This window comes from Sinocyclocheilus rhinocerous, unplaced genomic scaffold, assembly GCF_001515625.1.
Source record: "Sinocyclocheilus rhinocerous isolate Xijiao unplaced genomic scaffold, SAMN03320098_v1.1 scaffold1762, whole genome shotgun sequence".
Classification (NCBI taxonomy): Eukaryota; Metazoa; Chordata; class Actinopteri; order Cypriniformes; family Cyprinidae; genus Sinocyclocheilus; species Sinocyclocheilus rhinocerous.
The window spans coordinates 322,464-346,490 of record NW_015636932.1 but is presented as its reverse complement, the minus strand read 5'-3'; the positions used below and the strand labels follow the sequence as shown (position 1 = coordinate 346,490).

The 24,027-nt window shown below is 36.1% G+C and overlaps 1 protein-coding gene across 1 annotated transcript in view; it reads right to left on the bottom strand.

Moving 5' to 3' along the window:
- Window positions 1–24,027, bottom strand: part of pou6f2 (POU class 6 homeobox 2) — a 122,519-nt gene that overhangs the window by 22,870 nt on the left and 75,622 nt on the right. The window contains exons 6-7 of the mRNA XM_016563056.1: window positions 21,821–22,221; window positions 3,858–4,001 (exon numbers count right to left, since the gene is read on the bottom strand). Coding sequence (XP_016418542.1) covers window positions 3,858–4,001; window positions 21,821–22,221 — 545 coding nt within the window. The remainder of the gene's footprint in view (window positions 1–3,857; window positions 4,002–21,820; window positions 22,222–24,027) is intronic.

The following is a 24,027-nucleotide window of genomic DNA, read 5'->3' as shown; positions in this document are numbered from 1 at the left end:
TTGTCCCTCTCTCTCTCTCCATAAGACATTTTAAAACATAATTATTTGTAAAATTATACATTTTACAGATAAACATATCAGCCTAAGTTATATCCAAGTAATAAACTTCACTTGAATGTGTGCTATTTTCAGATAATGGCCTGTCACAATCATAAATTCTGAGCTGACGATAAATTTTCAAACAAACATATGCGATTAATGCTTTAATTGTCTGTTTTGCACGTCACTTACAGTGTAAGCATAATACATTATTTTTATATTTTACTCAGAAACATAAATAGGCTGATATGTTAAGGCTGTGAAAATTATATTTTTAAAATAAAAATATTTATCTGTTTTTCCAACTTTAATCTTGTATAATATAATATTATATAATATAACATAATATAATATAAATGTAAATATTATAATATAAAATTTAAAATAAAATAAAACATAATATAATATAATATAATATATGCAGTCTGATAAAACCTACGAGCCTTCATTTCACATGAAGGAAGACATTTGTCTGTCTTTGTGTACCTTAGTAGTTTTTGTGAATATTTTTCCACATATTTTCTCTTTCCACAGAAATAAAGTGACTTCTCATCCTATGACTACATTTACCATGTATGAAACTCTAATGACCAAGAATGTTTTTTTTTTTACCATTATGCATGTAATCCTTGATTTGTATTTGTTAACATTCTCACATTTTCCTTATTTGAATGGCAAATTATGACTGAAATTGAAACTGCACATTTATTCCAGTTCGATCAAATAACATGAAAAACCATTACAAATCCACAGCAGGCCTGCTCAAATGCAGCAACATTCACTATTTACTTCCTTTTTCAAATGTCGACTAACACTCAATCCTCCACAAACACAATATGCATCCTTTTCTAAGACACTGTTGCAATCTCTCATCCCAAATGAGACAATATTCAGCTGTGTGGCAGCTGAGGGAAAACTCTGCTACTTATAGACCGAGCTTCAAGCAACACAGCCACATTTGTGTTATTTTAGTCATCTAATATTTGGCCAACATTAATGCCTAAGAGCTAAATCAACACCCTAACCAAACAAAGAGTGCTTCAGTCTAAAGTAACACATTGCCTTATCTCTTTACTCCAACCTTTTCCTTTTTTTTGTTCTGTGGCAGCATCTGCTGTTCCCCTGGCCACGTCTGGGGCCTGTATTAGTATCATTTTAATGTTAAAAGCAAAAGAAGGATGGGGGATGAGGCTCAAAAGGGTGGTGGGTGTTTTAGCAGGCTCAAACTGAATAATGTGCGTCAGTAATAAGGTCGAGAGCAGAGCCTGTAGCCCTGGGCTTTGACCGTCTCAGTGACCTGATTATGTCAGCCAGTGTCAGCCGCCACGACACTACAAACACACAGCGCATCCCATCAACGGCATCGCCATGCCGATACGTCCAGCCAAGCCCTGCAGGCACCTTCAGTATAGACAAGGCCATACCAGTTCGTTAGGTAACGTCTGCACACACTTGGCATCTTCTCATATGAGTGACAATTTATCATACACCGAACAAGTAGGGAATATCATTTATTTTTCATATAGACAAGAACTGTGCATGAATCTCAATTCAATTGTACATAAAACATAAAAATATTAATCAAAAGGTTATACCTGAAAACAGTAGTTCTTAATTCAAGATGCAAATAATTGTATTGTCTATCATGTAGTGATAGAAATCTGTCTTTGGTTAAAAGCTCAACATTCACAAAAAAATAAAAAAATAAAAGTGAATAGGTGGGGGAAAAAGTAGTACCAAAATGGAAAAAGAAAAAAGAATGTACCAAAAAAAGAAATGTAAAATTAAAGTTATATATATATGGCTTTTATCTGTAATTTTTTTTTGGAAAGTCATTAATACTTCTATTCAGCAAGGATGTTAAATTGTTAAAACATTATAGCAAAGACTTATACTGTCACAAAAGCTTTCTATTTTGAATAAATTCTGTTCTTTTCAACTTTTTAAATGTTCCAAAAAAAAAGGCAGCACAACTCTTTCCAACAGTGACAATAAATCTAAATATTTGAATGATTTCTGAAGGATTATGTCAAGTGACTCTGAAGATTCAGCTTTGCAACCACAGGAATTAATTTTATTTTAAGGTATGTTAAAATAGAAAAACAATTGTTTATTTTTAGTTAATGTTAACTAAGGCCCAATTTTTTTTAATTACTTTAATGCATCCTTGCTGAATAAAAGTAATTTAAGAATTTATTTAAAAAATATCTGACCACAAACTGAACAGTATTATATGTTTATTAGATATATTTTTGTGTAATAAATGCATATATACAGATGCATCTTCTTTATTTGCATCTGCCAGTTTGCAAATAATTGTATTGTCTATCATGTAGTGATAGAAATCTGTCTTTGGTTAAAAGCTCAACATTCACAAAAAAATAAAAAAATAAAAGTGAATAGGTGGGGGAAAAAGTAGTACCAAAATGGAAAAAGAAAAAAGAATGTACCAAAAAAAGAAATGTAAAATTAAAGTTATATATATATGGCTTTTATCTGTAATTTTTTTTTGGAAAGTCATTAATACTTCTATTCAGCAAGGATGTTAAATTGTTAAAAAATTATAGCAAAGACTTATACTGTCACAAAAGCTTTCTATTTTGAATAAATTCTGTTCTTTTCAACTTTTTAAATGTTCCAAAAAAAAGGCAGCACAACTCTTTCCAACAGTGACAATAAATCTAAATATTTGAATGATTTCTGAAGGATTATGTCAAGTGACTCTGAAGATTCAGCTTTGCAACCACAGGAATTAATTTTATTTTAAGGTGTGTTAAAATAGAAAAACAATTGTTTATTTTTAGTTAATGTTAACTAAGGCCCAATTTTTTTAAATTACTTTAATGCATCCTTGCTGAATAAAAGTAATTTAAGAATTTATTTAAAAAATATCTGACCACAAACTGAACAGTATTATATGTTTATTAGATATATTTTTGTGTAATAAATGCATATATACAGATGCATCTGCTTTATTTGCATCTGCCAGTTTCTACTAGATTATAGATGAGTTGGTTTTGACGCACTGCCTTTGACGTCAACAACAGAAGATATGGAGACCATTTTCTCCTCCCTTTTGAAAGTTGATAAGCCGATTTATTGTACTGCCCTCACTGTGCACGATTATAAGATTCCTTTAACATATAAAACGTCATTAGATATTTTTGATTACATTTACAGCCAAAACTGTTAAAAGCATCCATAAAGCCTTTAATATGAGCGGGTAGGCTACATAAAGAGGCCCCCAGCGTGCGATTTCTCAAACAATGCTTTCTGTCGTAGTACAGAAGAGAAAGTGTCAATGCGATGAGAGGAATGAGACAAGGGTTAACGTAAATAATGCCGTCTGTAGCGTGAAAGGGCACATTGGCTATACAATCTTTCCTTTAATATGGGAGCGGTGCGCACCTGCGATAAGATGATTCATTAGATAGGGCCCTGGTCTGACAAGCCTCATCGTTCAAGCCTCTGGATACTGATGGAACAATTCTGCAGCCGGCCCCGTAAATATGACAAGGTCAGCATTTTATCCCCTGCACTCCCACTCTGCTGTCCAATCTAAACACAACGCCCCTCTCGGGCTCACTCTATCGGGGCTAAAGACGGGGCACGAAGGTCAGTACTGAAGACTGGATTTGGGTATCTGGGTTACATTATACTAATAAAGGAAATCATGTTCAGACCATTTCAGAAGAATGTTTACTTGTCCTTCGACTTGGCAGTCCTGTGATTAATGTGCGGCAGACTTCAGCTTACATGTGCATTTCATATGTGCACATCTTTTAAATGTGCTGCGTGTGTGTACTGTATGTAGGTACCTGTCCTTGTGCATTGGTGACCAGTTGTCCAGTGACCCCCTGCAGGCTGGAGAGAGCATTACCAAACACCTGTGACCCGGCAATTGAACCCATCGCTGCTGCTGCTGCTGCAGCAACTGCTGCCTGACTGGCCAGAGGGTTGAGCTGAGGAAGTGAACACAAAATTAAAAACCAATGATTCAGTCGATTGATTACAGTAAGTCAGAGGCATTTTTCATAAAGATCTTAAATGAGGTGACAGCTTTAAATTAAACAGGTACATTTATACCTAATATAATAAATTATTCTTAAGTTAAGCAAGAACTGAAATACAGTGCATCAATCTTGTGAGCACTATGGATTAAAAATAAAGAATAAAGGTGCTTCATGGATGAACGAAATGGATAAGGATTAATAGATAACCATGGAAAACTATTATAATATATATCATTATATAAATCACTTTTATTTTAAAAGGCGTTCATTCATTCAACAAACTGCAATGTACAAGCCCAGTAAATAAGACAATTAACTTTTTTTACAATAAGGAAAATAACCAAAAGAGCAAAAATAAATGAACATATGTGGTTTCATTGTTAAAAAAAAAGAGAAAAAAAGGGGAAAAAACATAAGAAAAAATGCAGCTTAAAAAATCATAAAAGGAAAAATGCAGCTAATGAGTCCCACCCCACCATTTTTTAAATAAAAAGATAACCACTAAAATGTATGGCTCCTTTATGCTTAATGACAATATGCTTTTTTCTCTCACTTTGGATAAAAACGACCTAGTCAAACAGATAAAGAGATCACTAGAGCTAGACAAATAGACAGATGATTGACAGACAGACAGACAGACAGACAGATATACAGATAGATAGATAGATAGATAGATAGAGTTTTACTTTCATTTTTTGCCATGTTTTACTCTCATTTTAACCCCTGTGGTTGATTTCTCCTCATTGTAGCGATTTGCCATTGTCAAAAACATACACGCCAGCATACACACAAACGCACAGGTGAATAAATCAAGCTAACCTCCTAATAAGCCAGGTGAATGCAGTGCTTATTTGGTTGCAGGGCTGCAGAATACAGGCTTATTAGGTTCTTTAAGTAGATCAAGAGCTCACGCAGGACTGCACACAGACTCCCCAATTACTCATCACAATGAGGCAGTAATGGAAACAGCGCTCCGAGCAGACAGAGGAGAACAGACGCGGTGACAGCAGACAAAAAGAGTAAAAAAGACAGCATATCCTAATGGCAGCCAACAGTGATATAGACAGCAGGTTATTTCTGAAATCAAATTGCTATTCTTTTTTGACAAGTTCTGAGTTTGCTTTTGCTATGAATCACGAAGCGTATAATCCCAAAAGATGCTGTCAGAACGAGAGTTCACAGGTGTTCGGTGGTGATATTTTTGATGCCACTGTGCTTTAAAGGGATAGCTCACCCTGTAATTAAAATTCTGTCATCATTTATTCACCCTAACAGCATTCTAAATCTGTATGACTTACTTTCTTCTGTATAACATGAACAGAGAAATTCTAAATAATACATTGGTCGCTGTTTACCAAATTAATTTAACCAAATTTTTAACCAATTAAGTCTTTTATGCACAGTAAAAAGAGTATTATTGAGAAATATTATTACAGTTTAAAACAACTTTCTATTAAAGTATACATATATTTTAAACATTTTAACATTTATAAAATGTATTTCTGTAATGGCAAATCTGAATGACTTCAGTGTCACATGATCCTTCAGAAATCATTCTAATATGCTGATTTGGTGCACAAGAAACATTATTATCAATGTTAAAAGCAGTTGTGCTTTAATTTTTGTAGAAACCATTACAGTTTTTTTTTTCAGGATTCTTTAACAAATGGAAAGTTCAAAGGTACAGTATTTATTTGAAATAGAAATTATTTGTAACATTACAGCTAAATATTTTTACTGTCACTTTTTATCAATTTAAAATGCATCCTTGCAGAATTAAAGTATGATCCTCTTTAGATAGATAGATAGATAGATAGATAGATAGACAGACAGACAGACAGGCAGACAGACAGACAGACAGACATATATAGATATATAGATAGATATACGTATATAGATATAGATATACTGTATAGAGAGAGAGAGAGAGAGAGAGAGAGAGAGAGCATTATAGTGAATGTAGTGAATCACAAACATTTCAAACAAATCAGTTAGTTAATCAACAGAATCAGACTGATCCGGTTCTCGAGTTTGACTCAATAAATCAATCCTTTAGCACACGTATGAAGCATTGCCAGAGCATTCTTTCCTTTTTATTTTGTGGAAAAGGAAGGTTTGGAATGACACAAGGATGAGTAAATGACGATAGCATCTAAAATTTTGGGTGAACTAAAGTAGCAGCAGAAGGAACTAAGGAGGTAACCATGTCTAACAAATTTCAGCCCATATTCTCCTCCCGTTTCCTGTCTCCTCTGTCCGCACCCCCGATCTCTCAGCGGGGGCCATTCAGCTTTGTTAAAGTGAGAGCATTCAGCTGCCATTCATCTTTCATCTTATCACACCAACATATATTACCAGGCTCTCTGAAATCAAATGATGAGAAAATACCACGGAGCGATCAATACTTTTTCATTGACAGTAAAGGTTAAGCACATTAAGAATGACACCGCATTTGTCTTATGAAATCATATTTCATGTTGGTGGCCTAAAATTGGCTGAGATTGATACTATGTCCCCTGGACTGAAAGTCACCCTTTTTTATCACTAATCACAGAAATCGCCTCTTTGTGGCTGGCGTTTCTTTGTCCTTCTGCAAAAGTCAAGTGTCAGTTGATAATATCAGCGACCCAAAATGTTAAGGGCAACGATTTTAGCTCCTCAATGCCTCACCATGTGGCTATTGTGAGCGGTAAAAGCTCTCAGAGACTTCAGGACATTTCAGCATTTCATCTTCAGAATTTGTCAAGAGATTTGCAAATGATTCTTCTGTATGCAGAGGCAGCATGGAGACGCTACTTTAAAACAACCGCAAATTATTTCTCGACGCTTCGTCTAATGCGGTCATCCTTTTTATTGTCGCGCATTAGTAAAATTTCAAATCGCTTGCGATTTCCTGCCAAGTAACCCCCAGTGACACTGTGAATGCTTATTCTGTTAAATAGAAAAGCAGAATAGCTTTGTGATTGCAGGAAAGGTGTCTGCGTAGGGTGCATCTTATCTCAGACTAACATCTTCAGATAATAAAAACATGTATTTCTGAGAGGGGTGAGATGCAGAGAGAAGGCGCACACGAGAGAGAGATGGACAAGGATGGCAATATCAAGCAGGGATTGAATTCATAGATAATCCTCTCACCCTATCTGAGGGCAAACACTCTCTCTTTCTCTCCCCTTCACTCTCTCTCTGACGGAGTAGATGAAACGCATTCTCCTGGAACGATAAGAAGGCCGGTGAATTATATGAGCTGATACACATAGGATCATCTTCAGTGATCCACTGACATCTGAATCTGCTTTAGCTCATTTCCTAGCTTAACGTGAGAAGAGAGTCAAACATTGTCTTAGAGCAAGTATCTTAAAGATGAAGTGTACATGTGGCTTCATGCTCACAGCCACCAAATTGTAGTCTATTTGCTTTTGAATTGATCATTATTGACTCATATTGGATATTTTTTAATATTGCAAGCTAATTTCTTAGATTTTAACATTCAGATTTGTCATCATCTAACATATGAATATGTATTTGACATGCTGTACTTCATAAATCTTATGTCTCACTTTAAGTAAGTACTTTATAATGTTGTGAATTTATGCATACATTTTAGCTTTTAAAAACAATGAGTTTAGTTTTAAGTGTGCTATTTTTAATTTATTTAGTTTTGAATTTTTTTTTACTCTAAAAAATGCTGGGTTAAAAAGGGACAGACCCAGCTATTGTGTTGTTTTGACCCAGCGCTGGGTTATATTTAACCCAGCATTTTTAGAGTGTATTTGCTACTGTGGCCTCTGGCTTGCTCATTTGGGGTTTAAAAGGCAATTAATATTCAGTAATATTACCGATTTTACTGCACTAACACTATCGGATGAGAACAAAATTTGAACTGAATTGAGCCAGATAATGACTCTAAATTTGCCGCATTGGCACTTTTACTGAACTGAATTGAATCAACAGTGAACTGAATTGAACTGAATAATGCCACTATTGCCTTCTGTAAAACTGCTTATATTTGAACTGTACGTGTTTCAAAATTGATGAAATGCTGCATTGACACAGCAATTGAACTGAATTGAAATAGCTGAATTGAATAACTGAATTGAATAAATAACTGGATTGAATAAATAAATGTGACTTGAATTGACTATAGATCTATATAACATAGACTAATATTGGTCTTTTATCGGTTATTGGCAATTACATATATCAGCATCAATCAGAATTGATATTATTTTCATTTTGAGGATATCTGTAAACCTTAAAAAATTCATGCAATCAATGATCTTTATAGTTTATATTTAAACTCTAAATTAAGTGGAAGTTTAAGATTAAGTAAATACAATATACTTCTTTCATTAAATACTGTATCCCACGTTTTTATATGTTTGGCATATATGGAAAAGGCCTTATTGTTCAGTTATTGTTTACTGTTTCATTCTTGTCATTTTAGGAGCGATCAATAATATTTAAGCCCATTATAAAACACTCAGCAGCACAGCGGGGCAGATTAAGAGTCCGTAACTTGGGGGGCAGCAGGAAGGAGACATGGAGAATGTGTGGATTGCAGGGGATTGCAGTGTTTGTCATCTAAACAAGTGATTTTCCGGCAGGCTGCCTCCACTTGGAGCCATGTGGGGAGGCAGCAAACCGCGTTACCGCTCCACTATTTGTGTTGATTGTATCTTTGTGTGCGAATCTAAACAGCTGGCATCTTTTTTACAGAAAAGCACCAGGTAAACCTCTGAGTAAATGTGACAAAATGCCTGTTCTTTCTCTGTCTCTTTTTCTCATCTTAGGTTAAAGTTGAAGGGTTTTGATAGAGAGGACTTGATCTAATAAGTTTCTAATGTTTTTGTCTCTTATGCTCACCAATGCTGCATATTACAACAATTTAAAACAACTTTTTTTTTTTTTAATCTATTTTAAAATACAATTTATTCCTGTGATGGCAAAGTAAAATTTTCAGCAGCCATTAATCAAGTCCTCAGTGTCACATGAATAAAGAAAGAAAGAAAGAAAGAACGAAAGAACAAAAGAAAGAGAAAGAGATCCTTCTTACACATGTTGCGCCTCATGGCAAAGTGGGTGAGTAAATTTTAAACTCTATTAAGTTCTGCAAGGCCTGCAATGGCCGTTTGACCAGCGGGGTCAGATGGAGCAACAACCCATGTAATCTCCTGAACAAGGGAAAAAACAGCTTGCTGTTACCATGGCAAGGGACTTCTGGACATCAAAGTGAGCACTCCAAAAGCTAGAGTTCTTTTTCTGCCTGTTCCGTTCAGACTACAAATTTAGACTTAATCGCTTTCTCTGCTAATACAATAGGAAGAGGCAGGCCTCAAGGGACAGGCTTCTTCTAACACTAAAGGTAAAAAACTAAGATAAATCACCACCTTCAAAGATAAAAAAAGGTTGAAAAAAAACATGATGATGTGGGAAAACAACGTCAGAAAATCCATAAAATAAAGTTCATATTACATAGGATAATATTTGTATTGTAATTGGGTTAATCAGTAATTTTGTCTAATTGTTTACAAAAAATTAAACACCTTTAAAACTTGTTTTCACTGAATATTAATGTAAAATCCTTATTCCATTGCCAAACTTTCTTACTCCAATGCCAAAAAAAAAAACCCTCACTAAATTTTGTTAGATTTATCTGTTAAAGAAAACAAATGCTTAGCATTGCTAATTAGGTAATAAAAATACTTTAATTCAAGATACATTATCTGAAAATCGTACCATCCTACACAATTTAAAAAAAAAGTCAAGGATGCTATGAAAGTCTTCAGTCAGACAAGGACTGTGATTAAACATCTATAAAGCCAAAAGAAAACTGTTTTTGCAGGAAAAAAACTTAATTCAAGATATATTATTTATTTATATTTATTATTTTTTCTTCAATGTGCAGCTTTTCTTTATCAGTTAAATGGGACAATAGAAAATAGATTCAGTGTCTGGACAGATCGGACAAGGACTGCTATTACACATCTGAAAAGCCGAAAGAAAATTGTTTTTGCATCATAGCAATTCCTAAGACGATCACGCCTCTGTTTCACCCTTTTATTCTTTCCCCCCTCGCTCTCTCTGTCTCTCTGTTTTCGCATTATAGAGAGTGGACATAATCAGAAGTGACACATCTGAGCATGCTCACAGTCTCCCCAGCGTCACTTCCAGACCTTATGCCACCTCCTTCAAAAAATCCTCTCTCTTTCTCCCACGTTCCCCTGCTTGGAGCCTCCCCTCTGCCCGGGTACATCAAAACACCATTAGACTGTCCCAAACACCTCAGCTCCCCTGTTGGACCCCTGGAGCACATCACCTGCCGTCTCCTCTGGACTCCTCACACTACCAACGCTACTTACAGAGCCCCATTTCACCTTCCCATTGACAAATAAATAAATAGCTGAGAGAAAAACAGAAATATACTGACTCGAGGGAAGAATAGGTGAGAGAGTAAAAAGCTAGAGGAAGAAAAACAGGAATAAAAAGACATGCAATGATGTAAAGTTGAAGAAGCTAAGCTGGAAGTCTTGGGTCAGTCCTCCCATGATGCACTGCACTGAAAACTGTGTGGCGGCATAAAGGGCCTCATCTTCACACACGCACACGAGGGCTGTTTAAAATGCTGCACTTCATCAGATAAAAAGCATAACTGTTGGGAAAAGAGGGGGCAAAAGGGGTCACATTTAACAGGCCAGAATGCAAATGACAGAGGAACAAGGAAGGAAATTAATGACAAATGTACCTATAAAGATGTGATGAACTGCCCAGTGCTGACCGTCAATCATGTGACTCATTAACTCCAGGCATAATTAACTGCTTTTGGTGTCATTATATAAAATCCTGCTTCCATATCTATAGCCCTTAAAATCCATACAAGAATTTTAAGCCATCAGTCATCCTTGCTCTATTTTTGCTGCAAAGAGGCAGTCCTGGGTAACCTCCAGTACAGTTTAAATAAATGTATATTTTATTTATATATTTATAAATTCCATCTTTTATCATTTATCCTATTGAAAAATTACCCCAAATGTTTTTTGGCCGCATTTCCATGTGATTGATTAATGAAAACTAAAGTTCCAAGCAAAACTGCTGACTGCAGTGTTACACATATAACACTAGTATTTCCATGAGAAAAAAAAAAGATCTAAACAGTAAGACTCGTACCTGCTACTATTGGAAAACAAATTATTCAAGAGACCATCAGTTTTGTGAAAAGTTGATATTATATTTCTGATCCCCACCTGAGACCAGGTCTCCATCAGATTTTAATCTCCCCTGTAATTTCCTGTGATAAAAAAAAATGATAAAAAATAATAAAAACATCAAATGGAAAATGATAAATGGCTGTTTGTCTTTAAATGACTGAAAGCAAAATATTGCACATCTTAATCTAAGTGAAAAACTACAGAACAGCATGTCTCTATTTGAGGAAACTTCAACTATTCTAATTCATCATGTCAAATTCTCCTCTCCGGCATTTAAACAGAATGCCATCTCTTTTCACTTGCTGTTGTTTGACATACAGATCCAGCATTTGAATGACTTTAATATTGGCTTAATCAATGGCTGGTGATCTTTTGATGGCCTCTATTCAATAAAGCCCAGCGTCAGCTGTGTGTGAGTTTCATAACTAGAATAATGGTAAATGATTACTCCTCCGCATGGCGTCTCAGAGTGAGCCGAGCTAATGAAGAGAAATGGTTGGGTTTGGAGCTGGGGCTGCCAGCTGCCATTTGAGAACTCGGAGCACCGAGATTAATGGTGACTGAGCAGGGCTCTGTGGCTATGATGTGGTCAGAGGTCCGATCGATAATACACAAACACAAACCTGACCCACGCATCCATTTACACACACACACACACACACACACACACATGCAAATACCCTAAACTAAACTTTAACACACACACACTCATCCCTAAGTGGAGTGATGAATTGACAACATTTGGACACAACATAGATCAGATTTTTCCCTGTGTTTTTCTGGGAAGTTTACAGGGTTCAGAACAAACTTAACAAGTGTTGAATCATATTATAAATGTGTTTTTCGTTACCACACCATTATCCTTTGTTAACATGCCTCATTTATTACTTTTATGATATTTGTGAAGGAGCAGGTGATGCAAGCATAAATACTGCAGCAAGGAAGAAAAGGAGTTGCACAAGAAAAAAAAAACTGATCAGAATAGGGCCCAGGACAGAACCTTGAAGATCACCCTTATTATTTAGTAAAAGAGAGAGAAAGAGAGATGAAGTGACAGAAAAACAGTTAATTCACTCAATCACAATTCATTTAGAGGCAAACTTAATGACATTCCCATGCACTTTTTTTTATTTTAAGTAATAGGCGTTTGTGTACACCCTCTATTAACCTGAATTTTAACATCTCCAAAACTGCTTGTCAAGATTATGTTTAAATTGTAAAATAAACACTAAAAATGGGCAATAATGGTTTTATAATAAACAATATTATAAACTCTGTTTCTTTAGATTAAATCAAGTTTGTTTTTTTATTGCTGTGGTAAAAAAGAAGTCAACGGTTTTTACAGTCACACTCTTCATGATCCTTTAAAGTTTTTATTATTATAATCATAATGGATTTTTATTAAAATTGGTTACTCCAAATATGCAGAAAATATTAAGTTACATATTATAAATGTCAAATTGTCATATCCAAATGTCTACAGTTGGAAGTCTTTTATTTCTTACTAGGTGCCCCAGTGCTGCCTTTCTTTTTTTTCTGAAAATAATCCCTCATTTTGGGTAAATAAAAAGTTGCTTTGCTTTCAGCACCCAGATTTTCCTCACTGGCTGCATCACATGCTTTATAATTATTCATACCAAACGCTGTGCTGCTGTTGATGGGCAATAGTCTTATTTTCTGCTTCAGTCACCAGTGCACATTTGTATTTTCATATAGTGTGAGTTTCGTTATGTAAGGCAATTTTCTGCCTTCTTAAGAAGGGCTGTCTATTGGGCTGCATTAATGAGTGAGTGAGTGAGTGAGTGAGAGAGAGAGGGGGAGAAGGAAGAAGAAAAAAATAGAAGAGATCGAAGAGAGACCATACAGGGCATGGATAAAACAAGTGAGGGAAGGAAACATGAAAACAGAAAAGAGGTTAAATATTTATTTGCCATTAAAATGAACTTCTGCTCCATAGGAAGTACTGTGTTAAAATCTAACAAAACACAATAAAAGAATCCTACATTAAATAATCCTACAACCTAATTACACACTCTTTTGGCAGCCCGTTACACAGCAAAACATTACACACATTATTAATGTCAACATGAAACACTGCACAGTTTTATTATGCACTCTAGTAACTCTACCAAGTGAAATGGGATATTTAACAAGAAAAAAATAAAAATAATAAAATTAAAATAGGACAGGGCTTGACTTTATCCAGTCGGAATTGATTGGATTGTGAAAAGTGCTCTGTTGACAAGTGGTTGGACGGGAGTTGCTGAAAAATTAGGGATTTTTGGGTGTTTCTTAAAAAGCAGATGAAAAATTACAGAAAAACTTTCTCTTAGATAACCAATAAGTCTTTAGGCTGTTTTATTATAATAAAGGGGTTGGGTGGTCCCTGTGAGAGACAAAAAAATGTTTTTAGAGGGGCATTACGAAAGACAAAATCGGCATGTGTGTGTATACGTGACTGTCCATGAGCATATGTGCGTTGGAAGGGTGCCTGACCTTGGCAGGGATGGGGTTTCAGGAGCGAGCTATAATGATGGCTGATTGCTGGGGAATGGTGGAGAATGGACAAAGATAGAGGGAGGTAGATGAGAGGAAAGGAGAAGAGAGGAGCAGAGAAATAGAAAGGACGGAGGAGAAGAGGCCGGCGTAATTGCAGCACTCGTGGGTCTGAGCCTCCCGTGGCACACATCAGTACATCAGGAGGGGTGTGTCTTAGAGCGATGGGCGAGTGGGAGAGAAAGCGGGGGTAAAAGATGGACAAGTAAGGGCGCAGTACAGTCTAGAGAGGTTGAGAAAAAGTATGAACGAGTGAGAGAGACAGAAAAGGGGTTAGGTGAGAGGGAAAGGGGAGAGCGATGAAAGTTAGGAACGGCAGAGCAAGACGGAGAGAGCTAGAGGAGACAGGGGTGAGTCGTCCATAAGCTGAGGCAGTAAATTGGCGTTGGCTGAATACCAGGCAGTAGCCTGTAATTACTGCTGTAAGACTCTGGGTCGGGGGTCCGGGCAGACCCTTACAGTCACTCTGACTGAGAGAAGGGAGAGAGACAGCTACGCCCGAGGTAGTCTATAATACCTGGAGAAAACGGTCTGTTACAGCTGTCTCAATGGCAGTTATTGAGGTAGCGCAGATTCAGAACCACGTAGATATACACAATTTTAATTTACGGATCTTTCCTTATGGGAATGGGCTTTTGCTTATTTTTGAGTGAACTATGCCTTTAAATGTCTTAAAAAAAAGTTTTAATCCAAACCTTGTCCCTTTGGCTAAGACTGTACAGACAAACACCCAGACAGGAGATCTCTCTGTACCCTTATTGTCTCTCTCTCTGTCTTCCTGTCTGCCCACCATGGAACCTTGGAGGCAGACACAATGGCAAGGTCAAGGACTGTTAGTGAACGAACTGTGAATAGTAGTTTTACATGCTGTGAAATGGGATGCATTAAACTGATCAAAAAGTGACATTAAATACATTTATAATGTTAAAAAAATCTATTTCAAATAAATGCTGTTCCTTTGAAATTTACATTCATCAATGAATCCTGAAAAAATGTATCATGTATCACAGTTTCCACAAAAAGCAGAACAACCATTCGTCACAAAATCATCCCAACATGAGTGTATATACTGTATATGCCTATATCACACCCTGGCTGTGTGTGTGTGTGGATGGTCTGCCCTGCTCTTGTCTCTCTCTCTCTCTCTCTCTCTCTCTCTCTCTCTGTGCCACAGATCAGTGTGTGCGTGTGGCTCAGGGCTGATGTAAGCCAGTGGAGTGGCAAATTACAGCAGACCTACAGCTGTAGGCTGACATTATGATTAATTTGATCAGTAATTTCTCCTGTTTTTCATTTTAATCGCTGTGACCATTCTGCTGTGGCAGGTCTCTCAGATCTAATTAAGATCAATTCCGGTGTAACCGGCTTGCCCACCGAACTGCCCCCTCCTCCTCAAATCCCCGAGTCCCCTCAGCGTGGAGAAACCCCGTCGCTCCAATCAATCAGCACCTGCAAATCCAGCCACCCCGCTAATCAGCCAATTAACACACTTAGGCAAAAATTCATAATCTCCACCGTCTGGTCGTGTCACAACAGCCTGTCTCTACCTCCGCTCAAAAGCAGGGTTTGCTGTGAGGTAAAATAATCACAGTTTTTCAAAAACAGAAAGGAAGATGGATATGAGAAGTTTTAAACTTTGGGATTAAATGATTGTTATGGTAATATTTTGATAACAGTGTTGTGGAGTAGCTAAATAAAAGTAGCAATGGCACTAACAGTTCACCAAAAAAATGATAATTATATCATCGCTTACTAACTCTTGAGTCATTCCAAAACTGTATAACACAGAAGAAGATATTTTGGAAAAAAAATAAAAATAAATAAAAGTCAACTAGGTCTGAAACAATGTTGTAGGGACAAAAACAATAGAGACATTATTCAAAATATATTATTTTGTGTTCCATAGAGAAAAGAAAGTTATACATGTTCAGAATGACATAGGGCGCAAATAATGATTTTGTATTTTTTTTTTAGGTAAACTATCCATTCAAGCACATTATCCTGCTTAAAATTGTGTAAAGAGTACTTTTTTGGAGAGAAAGTAGATAATTAATAGATAGTACTTTTTTATTTTTTGTAGCAAATCAGTTTGTTTCAATAAACGGTTGATGAACAGTTTATTCCTAGATTTTATAAATGTATTATATGTTACAATTAGTGCTGTCAAACGATTAATCGCGATTAATCGCATCCAAAATAAAAGTTTTTGTTTACATAATATACAGTATGTGTGTGTACTGTGTATATTTATAATGTCTATATAAATACACACACATACATGTATGTATTTAAGAAAAATATGTTATGTTTATATATTAAATATATTTATCTGCAATATAAATAATATAAATATAATTATATACATGTAAATGCATGTAAATATTTTCCAAATATATACTGTATGTGTGTGTATTTATACACAGTACACACATATATTATGCAAACAAAAACTTTTATTTTGGATGCGATCAATCACAATTAATCATTTGACAGCACTAGTTACAATCCATTTATAAGTTTAAATGATGCTACCACATTCATCCAAATATAAGCTAAGTAGTGGTTGCTAATTAATGCTAGTTTTGTTAGACTGTAGTTGGACTAAAATAAAGAAACAAGCATGAATCTCCACTGAAATCAGTGTAAAAACATTACTGGCTACAGAAAAATGTTACTGGAAAATCATAAAATTTAACTGTCTAAAGGAACTCAGGGTCAGATACTTACAAAAAAACCCTGTCTGAACTTTTGACCAAATAAAGTAAAAGACAAGACAAGAAAAATGAGAGAGAGAGTGCAGGCGGTGAGCACTTAGCTTCGTACACTGGACACACTGACTGTGGTATTATCAGAGTGGGATGCTAACACGCTGTCATGTTGTCAGTTCAGCAACAGAAGTCCTCTATCGGGGCCTTTAGGTGTCTTCAGATAATAGGAGACCTGTCTGCCCTCCCTTACTAAAATGATTACACCCAAAGAGAGGAATGGGAGGCAAGACAAACTGAGAGGGCGGGGAGGTACCTGTGTGACCAAAAGGGATAATTATGACAGATCCTGGAAATACACATTCCCAAAATTCTCTAGGTGTTCGCAATGTCTAACTGTGGCTGTCCCTAAAGGCTAGTAACAGCACTCTGGTGAAGTATGCTATAACTTTTTCAAGCAGACGTAGACATAAGCCCAATTACAACTTCAGCCCCACAGGACAGGCAGCCTGCAAACCCTGCACACACACAGAATCACATTGGTTAAGTGGTAATGTGGAACACCATGAAGCGGGAACTTCAAACCCCTCCTGACACACACACATACATGCACACTTATCGCTCTCTTTTTCTCACTCTCACACACAGTGAAGGGCAAGGTAATCATGCTGTCGTCTCTGGTGCCACTTTCTCTTTGGATTAACAAGAGGATCACATATAACTCTTAGCATTAAAATATAATCATGGACCACTGGGATAAAATCAGAAAGTACAGCTCAAAAACCTATAGAGAAGCTCTTTCAACACAGGCGAAGTGTGTTCCTCAAGGCTTTGTCCTGGGTCCTCAAGCAGTTATGCCTTGGTGAAAACCTTTGCAAGTGAAAGGCCTCATATTTAAAAACCTGTAGAGAAGTTCTATTAACACACCCTCAGGTGAAGGCTGTTCCTCAAGGCTCTGTCCTGGGTCCAAATGCAGTTTTTGCCTTGGTTTAAAGCAGTATTTCAACTTTAGAAAGATGCTTCTAAGGGTGCTTTCACACCTGGCCTGTTGTTTCGGAACCTGGCGCGTTTCCCCCCTTAGCTCGGTTCGTTTGAGCATATGTGAACACGGCAATCGCGCTCGGATCCGCGCCAAAACAATCGGTCCGAGATCGCCTGAACGAGGTGGTCTCGGCTCGATTGAAAACAAACTCTGGAGCGGTTCGGTTGTAGTAAGAAAGCAATCCGATCTAACAGACCAACGAACCAGGCCATATCACAATGTATAATGGGTAATTACGTTAATTTTAATCCCTGTTTTGGAACAAAGAAATCGATCTACAGGTGTGAAAGCACCCTAAGACTGTCACAATATCATCAAGGACATTTTCTCTGACTTTGAAAATGATTAAAAGTCATTTAAATTAATTTAACTGACTTTGTGAACTGTGTATCAATATTCATTTATTTTGTAAAAAGCTATGTAAAAAGCAGAATAATGTATAAGCATTTCAGGAATATAAGCACCTTCTTAACCATTATTTTTTTGCAATACTGACTAGCCGCTTATACATTATCCCTTACAACAGAGCAGAGATGGGCACTCGAGTTAGTGACTCAGACTCGAGTCACATTTTTATAGACTTCAGACTTGACTTCAGACTCGACCTGAAATGACTCCAGACTTGACTCGACTTGAGGAAAAGGACTTGTGAATATTTTAAAAGCAACTCGAGTCTTTTATCCTTAAATACTTATATAACGATATTCAAAAGGCGGACCCCATCCATTTTTATCTAAAGCCAAACGCGCTTTATTCAAGCCCTTTCAGCTCCATGCGCTTTCTCTCTCTCCGATCTATGACTGACTGTTCAAACCAGATGTGACAAGATGTTTCTGATCTAACGTTACATTTAGCATTATTAATCTGTAGGCTAAGAACATTTCAAAAGAATCATGTAATAATAATTGGGAAAATTGTTGTTAGATGGCTAGGATAGAACTTAAACTTTGAAACTGCTAGTTATCTTTCTTTTCTGCTCAAGATGAGAACATTTTGATTTTTGTAGCTACATTGTATTTAGTAGATAATGCTTTTAAGTAAAATATTAAAATAGTATAGATTTCAAGAGGAAAACCCTGAACAGAAACAGTATTTTTTTCTGTCATGTGGCCTCGCACGTATCTAAATGTAAAAATACAATACATGTAAAAATGTATTTTGTTGTTGTGGTTTTTTTTTGTCCAGACCTCTGCTTAAAAGAAAATGTAAAGGCCGCGCCTCTTGGAACTTTAATTAAATACCCCTGACTTATATCATAAAGACATACTTTATTTGTATGGTTTTGTAATATCTGTGTCACATATCTCCTTATGTGTCATGGTAGATTGGACTCTTATTATAGAATTTGAATACAGAAAAACTGTTTTGAACATGGTAATGGATTAAAACTGAAAAAATTAAGACTGTTCCCTCCTCCTGGTGGAATGACCTGCCCAAATCAATCCGAGCAGCTGAGTCCTTAACCATCTTCAAGAAACGACTAAAAACACATCTGTTCCACCTTTATTTGAGCCTCTAACTCTAGCACTTTCTATTCTATTTTAATTCTACTTTATCTATATTTATCTTTTTTTATTAAAAAAAACAAAAAAAACACTGGCTTTCTATTTTTTATATTTTATCTACTTGTTTTTCTTTGTGTGTGTGTGTATATATGTATATATACACCTTGCTACGTGTACTGCATTAGGCTAACTGAGACTTGTCATTTGCACTTATATATTGTTGCTCTTTTGTTAGTTTTGAATGCTTTTATTGTCCTCATTTGTAAGTCGCTTTGGATAAAAGCGTCTGCTAAATGACTAAATGTAAATATGTAAATGTAAAACATAGCCTATAAATAACAGGCTGGATGTACATTAACCTTATGTCTTAACACCTTTTTTTTACAAAGCAGATCATAGATCATATATTTTGTCTATAGCCTATAAAACAGCTTCGTAAATAGGAAGATTTCAATACATGAGGATTCTGAATGGGATTATTTTAGCGAGCCATTAAATGACTTGAGACTCGACTCGGACTCGTGACCAAAGACTCGAGACTTGACTCAGACTCCAGCGATAAAGACTTCATGACTCGGACTCGTGACCAAAGACTCGAGACTTGACTCAGACTCCAGCGATAAAGACTTCAGACTTGACTCGGACTCCAGGCTAAAGACTTCAGACTTGACTCAGACTCCAAGTTAAAGACTTGTGAACATCTCTGCAACAGACACAATTACAACACACCTACAGGACCTTCATCCACAAATATATATTCAAATCTGTGCGCATATTATACACATTTAAAACAATTCACGAACATCTAGACCCGAAGATGCATCTAGCCAGTGAGGTGCAACATCACGCATTAAAGCCAAGCTTTTGGAGGCCCCATTGCCACTCCCTCCCATTTACTCTATTCTGAATCATGTATCAGAAAGGCTTGATGATAACTTGACAGATCGAATCAGGTGTGCTTCAACTGCAAATGAAGAAATATATGGCTGGCCTTTCGTAAGGAATCCCTCGGAAACCACTAGTTCTGGGCTCTGGAGACCATTAAGTGTGGGGGCCCATAGGATCCAGCTGATGAGTATACAGGCTGGGCAGAGGGACAGAAGGTGAAATAAATGACTAAACTGATGGCAGCCATAAAAAGGGGGAAGGGGAAGTGGGGTTGTGGTACAGCACAGAGCAATAAGGGCTGTGACGCTGATGAATGCGGGGAAGGACGGAAAGGCGACCCTGGCCTCTCTCAAACCGAAATGAAACCACTGGGACATGTAGGGAAGAGGGCATGTTATTAGTGACCGACTCAGACAGCCAGATGAGAAGAGGAAGAGGAAGAACAGATGGATAGGCAGACACACTAAAAGAGTAAGATATGAAAATATCACTTATATTTGTCATTTAAAACACAAGCTGCGTAAAAATTGAAAGGGGTCAGATCACTTATGATAATGTTGTTAAAGTTCTTATCATATTTGTGTTTTACACCAAGTTGCAGTCATTTTTTGCAGATTAGTTTCAATAAATACTCATTTTGAGGAAGTTTTGAGTACTGAAAGTTACATTTTCATTAATGAAAATGTCGGATCAAGGCAAATTTGATATGACATGGCCCCTTTAAAAGACATTAGCTAACTGAAGCAACAGCAATTCATGTGTGCCATCTGTGGGGTTGGTTTAAATTTTATAAGCCTGTATGACAATAACAGATAACAAAATAAAATATCAACAAACTCATCTTATCCAGTCAACACTGGCATATGGTTCTTTGGACTTCCCAATGCAAGATGTTATTTGCAAAAGATAAAATATGTTGAAAACTAATCTGGTTCAATCGGCTGCATATACTATACATTTTCACAACATGTCAATAAGTGATTATCATAAAATTGTTTCAAATGAAGTTACACCAAAAGCATCATTACTCGTAATTCAATATTCCGCAGCTCTTCATTTCCAATAATAGTCTATTGCTGTCGCTAGCAAGATGGCTGGTATAAACTCTCTAACAATAAACTTTCAATTTTCATTCTTTTTTCAGGGACAAGCTTGGCAAACGGGCACCTCCTCCAGAAACAATATTTGTAATATCCTAGATTTCCCCAGACAGATTCAATCATTCAATTGAATTACTGCCCCATTCTCTAACATTCATCCTAGACCTCGTCTCACTCCAGAGCTCCATTCTTCCAGACATGTTGTGAATAATGTAGAAGAATGAGTTCTTTAAGTGAGGCGACATCATATTTAGGGGTCATTACATTGAGTCGATCGGTCTCAACTGCCCCCGTGCCATGCAGCACTCTGGAGTTGCTCCCCATCACGAGTCAACTTATATTACAGCTTTAAATAACTTCACTTTTAGTGTGTAAACAAGAGGTGAACTGGGTGAGGAAGCAATACAAGAAAGGTTGCTGGCTACGGCTGTCTGGAAATATGAGGAATTTATTTTGATATCACATTAAAGCTTTTGCTCTTTTTTCCTTTTTTTCCAGATCAAAACCACCTAAAATATTGATTGAATTTCTCCCCTTTTACTTTGTGTAAAATAAAATAAAATTAAATTAAATTAAAATATGCAGAACAATGTAGTTATTATTTTGTCCCATTGTGAATTTGTCCCATTACTTTAAGGATTTAAAATAAAAAAAATGCTGCATGCAAAATAACATAAATGCAGGAAAGTGTGGTTATTATTTTAAAGGGGAAGTGTTTGGTAAATTCACCCAGTTAAATAAAATTAAATAGTTTTTTTTTATCTTACCTGTAGTGGCAGAGGAGGTGTGACAGGTGATGGCAAGCTGTTAGCTGGTGATTGGTTTTGCCTATGAGGGGGCGGAGACTGAGGAGGCTGGGCTGAGCTATGATTGGAGGAGGTACAGGTGGAGGCGGAGCCTGGAGAAGGTCCAGAGACTTGTGACTGAATCGGAGGAGTGAGCTGATGATGGCTGGGTGGCTGGAGATGCGTTGGACCACAGAGCTGTTGGTGCAGTTCGCGTTCACGTTCGCGTTCTCGTTGTTGTTGGTCTCTTTCACGCAGTTCTCGTTCTCGTTGCTGTTGCTGTTGTTGTTGCTGTTGTTGATGATGATGATGCTGTTGCTGGTGATGCTGTAGCTGTTGGAGCTGTTGAAGATGCTGGAGCTGAGAGTTTAGGGATGAGGTAGCTGTGATGAGAAAAAGAGGAAGAAAGAAGTTAATTTCTTGCATGATCTTTGCAAGTATTTATAAAACAATAATAATAGTTGAAATAAATAAATAAACAAATCACCTTCAACAAGACAAGTATCATGTATTTAATCACAAAAATTAAGATTACAAATAAAAATAAACCCTTGGCCTGGACAATATGATGGTGTTTGTACCACTTAGTCCTTTCCTTAGCCTGTAATTGCAGTAGCATCACTGATTGCTGGCCATTACATAGTATCTTTTCTGGTACATTGTAATTATTGAACAGCCCAAGCAGAAGACTTCAAGAAGCATCTGAGGTAAGAACCGTCCTGTAAAAAAGGATGTTCCATTCTTTTGAAGTCAGAGAACGTCCTTCATCTTGTCTCGAGGACTCTTAGACATCATTTAAAGTAATTCACTGCATTTCTTAAATGTGCCTCTCCCCTTTAAAAAGCCTAGAGCTACAAACTGTAACAGGAAAATTGACGTTTGCGTGACTGTAACAAGATGACAACTCATTAATTTTAAAGATGAAGTTACTGTATTAATTGTAATTATTCTTTATTTTAGATCTGTGATTACACAAAACAAGCTAAAAAATGCATTATTAAACTGTATATAGCATATTATATAGTATTATAATAGTATAATATAATATTATAATTTTTTTAATAAGAAAATAAGCCAATTTTTGATGATTTTGAATCAACTTTGTTAGATTTTTGTATTGAAACAACAATAATAAAAATATCTGACAATGGGTTAGAAAAAATAATGCAAGATATAATATCTGAAAACAAGTATTTATACCTTACTCATGTAATGCAAGTCTAACACATTTTCATGAAATTTAAAATGACCTTGTTTTTAGGATGTACACTACCATTTTTTTTTTTTACAATTTTTAAAAGAAGAGTCATGTTGACAAAGGCTGCATTTATTTACAATTAAAAATAACTCTTTTCTATTTTAATATATCATGCATTTCAGTTATATGTTTTTTTTAGGATTCTTTGATGAAGAGAACATTTGAAGAACAGCATTTTTAATAGATTCTCTTTTTTTGTGACATTATAAATTACTTTACAGTCATTTTGAACTGATGTGTTCTGATGAATTTAATGTGTCAAGACGGCCTAGGTTATACTCTTAAAGGAGATTCTTCCATTCACATGTTTGTGTCAAAATCAGCCTTATTCCTGCACTTACTGAATGATGACTCACATACCAAAAAAAGTCAACTCAAATTATCCATACACATTATGAATGCCAACACTGAAAAACAGACTGCTAACACATCAGAAAGAATCAATGTGACCTTCTGTTCGAACACTTTTCAGATAGATGCCTGACCTCTGCTCAACTTTCTGATAATGAACTCTTCACTGCGAAGTCATCAAACAGAGATGTTTCTTCTGCACTGCACTTAAAGCCAAGATGTCACATACATTTTATGGGCACCATTATTTTGGTGTTACAACAGAAATAGACCAAGATGTTCTCCTTTGGTGGCACTAAGATGATATCTCACTGCAATATCTCAATATTTGAATCCATTTAGGTGTTGAATCTACACAGTTTTTGAGACTGACAACCATATTACTAAAAGGTATGACTCAAATTATCCTGTTCACGCACACCAAAAAGTTATGACTTTTATCAGAGAATATGTACAGAATTTTTTTAGAAAATATTACATATTTCATTTTATATATTAACTTCATTTGTAGCTACCTACAGTAATCGTCAAAGAGTGTTTGATATATATATATATGTATATATATATATATGTGTGTGTG